Source organism: Otolemur garnettii, unplaced genomic scaffold, assembly GCF_000181295.1.
Source record: "Otolemur garnettii isolate 467f Iridium unplaced genomic scaffold, OtoGar3 scaffold00021, whole genome shotgun sequence".
Taxonomy (NCBI): domain Eukaryota; kingdom Metazoa; phylum Chordata; class Mammalia; order Primates; family Galagidae; genus Otolemur; species Otolemur garnettii.
The window spans coordinates 19,174,104-19,178,282 of NW_003852416.1; the positions used below are offsets into that span (position 1 = coordinate 19,174,104).

The window sequence follows — 4,179 nt, forward strand, 5'->3', positions numbered from 1 at the left end:
CAGGCGCCCGCCACAACGCCCGGCTATTTTTTGGTTGCAGCCGTCATTGTTGTTTGGCGGGTCCGGGCTGGGGATTTGAACCCGCCAGCTTAGGTGTACGTGGCTGGCGCCTTAGCCGGTTAAGCTATAGGCGCCGAGCCGAGAAAATATAAGTCTTAAGAAGAAACAATGATTCATGCTAAATTTCATTTTTCACTTTTTCTGATGGCTAAGGTTCTTATTTTAGCTGGGCATAAAAAATAATTTTTCATTACAAAGGTGATAAAACACCAGAGGCATGGGCTAAAGGCAAGAAATCTTCTGAAGGAAAAGAAAATCATTTGTCCTGGATTATTTTAGGGGAAAGATTCGATGGTTTCTTTGTGATTCAAAGACATCTACTTGCATGATAAATTGCCCATTATCCCTTTTGCAGGATACCCATTTTTTGTCCAGAGAACAGAATGCTTTATAAATAGGAGGGCTGGTCAGTTTCCCACTATTTCTGCAAAGCAATATTAACACAATATTATGACATTTTATGAGTGATTGGTCAGAAGAAAAACTGCTGAGTTCATGAACTATTCTCTGCTACATTTTTAGCTACAAATCAGCAAAAATCAGTGTATTAAATGACAAGTAGTCTCAGTGTTTCCAATGACTCTGAATGGCTAGGCTTTGAAGCTCTATAACAGTAAGAACATTAAAAAGCTCACCACCCTCTTCGTTCTGCCAGGCCTCTCCACAAAGAATCTGTCCTGACCATTCTCTCGATGAGCTTCTTCCATAACATGCCATCAGATGTCACTCGGTACCATTCTTTGCACACTAGTTCAGCAGCACATAGTGATTTGGCATCCAGATACGACAAAATGTTCTCAGCAATATGATCCAAACCCCGAGCTTTTGGTGTGTGTGTGGGGGGAGGCAAAGAAAAAGAATGTAAGGGTGATGAACGATTTTTTACAAAAGGTCCTTTAAAACAGAAAAGCATTTGCTGTGCTATGAAGCCACATCACTGTCCCTAGTGTGGTTCAGTTCCTTTTTCAAACAGAGGCTTGGGTAAAATGAGTGTCAATAATTTTTCTATAAGGTTACAGAAATAAACAGTATTTTCCATCTTCCTTTAGATAAGGAAGTTAAAGCTAACAACCAGCAACCCCCCCAAGACATTAAAAATAAAAAGGAATTCAGAAAACAATTCACATCTATCTATATGGATTTTAGCACTAGGGGATGTTCTATAGATGGCACCTCAACTCTGTGATTCAGACAACCCCCCCCTCCAAATCTCTATATTAGGTCCATTCCTCATTCTGTTTCTATTACTACTGCAGTTCCAAAGCTGTTCAGTAGAAGAAATATCCTTTAAATGTACTGGGGGAGAGGCATTAAGTCAGAATGTGCTGGGTTATAGAATTTTGGACATGCAGAAAAGAGAGAAGAAAGTACAGAGTGGTATGACAACATCTCGAGAGAAAGAGGTATGTTTAAGTTCAAGGATGAGTTTAATTTCAGATGTTTAAAAAAAATTGTATTTGGGAATAGCTGGTGCTATAAAACATAAATGACAGTTGAGCAAAAACAAACAAAAAATCTTATAATAGATAACTTGGTTAGCATTTCAAAGAATATTTTGTAGACTGTGCAGAGGAAAACAGTGGAGAGCAGATTTTGGATGTATGACTAGATGGATGGGCTTCCCAATTAAAGTTCTCCACTAACCAGTGTACTATGAGGCATCAGAAGAAAAAATCCTATAAAATGGGATGATCTCATTAAAAGCTTCTTTTGATTGCTGTTCTAAATTCACAATGAGACAAAAACATTCAGTTATTTCTATTCACAGGTTACATTATCAGAAGTTTTCTAAAGATGTAAATAGTTCAGAAGGATGCCTTAATACTGTGAGTCCCTTAGGTACAAACTTAACAGGAAAGGGAATATCATTATTTCATTTTATACCTTTCCCCTGAATTATAAAGATGCACTTGGATGCCATTAGCAATGATCCAAATGTGCTTAAACATTATTCTTAGTATAAAGATTGTATGGATATCAGTCACATTTTCAGTAGACTTGGAAAGAAAGCATTAAATGGATTTTGTTTGGCTGACATCACATGTTCATATTTAAGCATAAGCAGATGGAGGCATCCATCACCAAATTCTTATTAAGGAACATGACTATAAGCCAATTAAGGATATACTAATTAGTTCTTCATACAAAATACAATGATGGTACAATTCCTGAATCTTTATTTTAAAACTCTCTACACCATCAGAAGTTTCCAAAATGCATTTCTATGTTTTTAATGGCTGCCACCAGCTTGCTCCCGATCACAATGTACCTATAATAATTCTTTGGAAATAATTTCACCTAACACTCCAAATAAACCCATTACCTTAATGGATTACAGGCAGTTTTTGAGGTAGTTTGGTTTACTAAACACAGCCAGATGGTATAGGTTTCTAAGTTTAAATGGCCAGAAAGCATTAAACTGATGATTTAATACCTCATACAGTGGTCAACAGATACACACCAGGATCAATATTAGGCAAAGGATACATAGGTCTAATCAACTCCTGTTCAATTCTTAGTGGTAAAGCTTGAGATAGCAGCATGTCTCAGTGATTGGGAAGAACAAAGTAATGAGGTACACGCAGATTGTTGGTATAAAGAAAACTGTTTGCCTATGGCTAAAACAAAATCCAATGAGGAAAGAGGGGGCAAAAATCTATTTAACAAAAGATATAGGTAAAATTTAGTTTTAAAGTGGTTATTTTAAAGACATAAATAGGCATTTCTTTTGCTTTAAAGGGCAGTATAAATTTGTAGCGTGGAAAAACAAAATTAAAAAAAGACAATTGGGCCCTTCCTTCCTTCCGTTTCTTTTCCTTCCCTCAATTCCTCCCTTTTTTAGAGACAGGGTCTAACTCTGTCACCTAGGCTGAAGTGCTGTGACACAATCATAGCTCACTATAACACTGAAATCCTGGTCTCAAGAGATCCTCCCATCTCAGCCTTCCAAACAGCTGGGAATGCAGGCTGTGCTAAGACTTTGTACCATTCCGTTCACAAAAAGATCTTCATTATTCCAAGAGACTGTTTGATCTACCCTGCTCATGATTACCATGGGCTCACAGTGTCTACCATGGAGGAGGAGCAGACTCTAAACCGCTGGCTCTCCCTCAGCTGTGAGGAGTTAATCAAAGTCATGAACAATATGAATTTGCCCAAACCTCTGCAGATAGATACTGCTGTTCCAGCCAACATGCCCTGTGGGGTCCAGAGCCCCCCTTCCTGACCTTATCTCTGTCAGGTGCTAATATCCACTAAGAATGCACTGGGTGGCATAAGAGGAGAGGGGTCACCACAGCACCTCTCCTCTCTCACCCCCACCCCCTAAGTCAGCCCCCTAGAACTTCTGAAATAACACTTTTTTTGGCATTAAAAAAATTTAAAAATATAACTGGAGAATATAAAACAAAGTAGTATTACGTAGTTTTGAAGAGGCTACAAGTTGGTTTATTTTTCTTATAGGACCGGTTTGGTAGGATGTATTAAAGGACTTAAAAATGTTCATACTCTTTAACATAGCAATTCTTTTTTTTTTTTCTTTTTGAGACAGAGTCTCACTTTGTCACCCTAAGTAGAGTGCCGTGGCATCTCAGCTAACAGCAACCTCAAACTCTTGGGCTTAAGTGATTCTCTTGACTCAGCCTCCCAAGTAGCTAGGACTAGAGGCACCCGCCACAAAGCCTGGCTATTTTCTTGCTGCAGTTGTCATTGCTGTTTAGCAGGCCTGGGGCCGGGCTCAAACCACCAACCTCGGTGCATGTGGCTGGCACCCCAACCACTGAGCTACGGGTGCTAAGCCTAATATAGCAATTCTACTTCTAGTATTTTTTCCTAGGGTACTCACAAGATTAATGTATAAGAACATTCAGGGCGGCACCTGTGGCTCAAAGGAGTAGGGCGCCGACCCCATATGCCAGAGGTGGTGGGTTCAAACCCAGCCCCGGCCAAAAACTGCAAAAAAAAAAAAAAGAACATTCACCATATGCCTCGGCGCCCATAGCTCACTGAGTAGGGCATCAACTAGCCACGTACACCAAAGCTGGTGGGTTCAAACCTGGCCCAGGCCTGCTAAACAACAACTGCAACAACAACAAAAAAATAGCTGGGTGTTGTGGCAGG

The 4,179-nt window shown here is 39.7% G+C and overlaps 1 protein-coding gene across 2 annotated transcripts in view; it reads right to left on the minus strand.

The window, feature by feature from the left end:
* BTRC (beta-transducin repeat containing E3 ubiquitin protein ligase) overlaps positions 1-4,179 on the minus strand; it is a 191,223-nt gene that overhangs the window by 27,535 nt on the left and 159,509 nt on the right. For both annotated transcript variants that reach the window (XR_002772618.1, XM_012803680.2), the window contains exon 6: positions 696-882. Coding sequence is in view for 1 of the 2 variants with exons in the window: in XM_012803680.2 (XP_012659134.1) it covers positions 696-882 (187 nt within the window). In the remaining variant the exon portion in view is untranslated. The remainder of the gene's footprint in view (positions 1-695; positions 883-4,179) is intronic.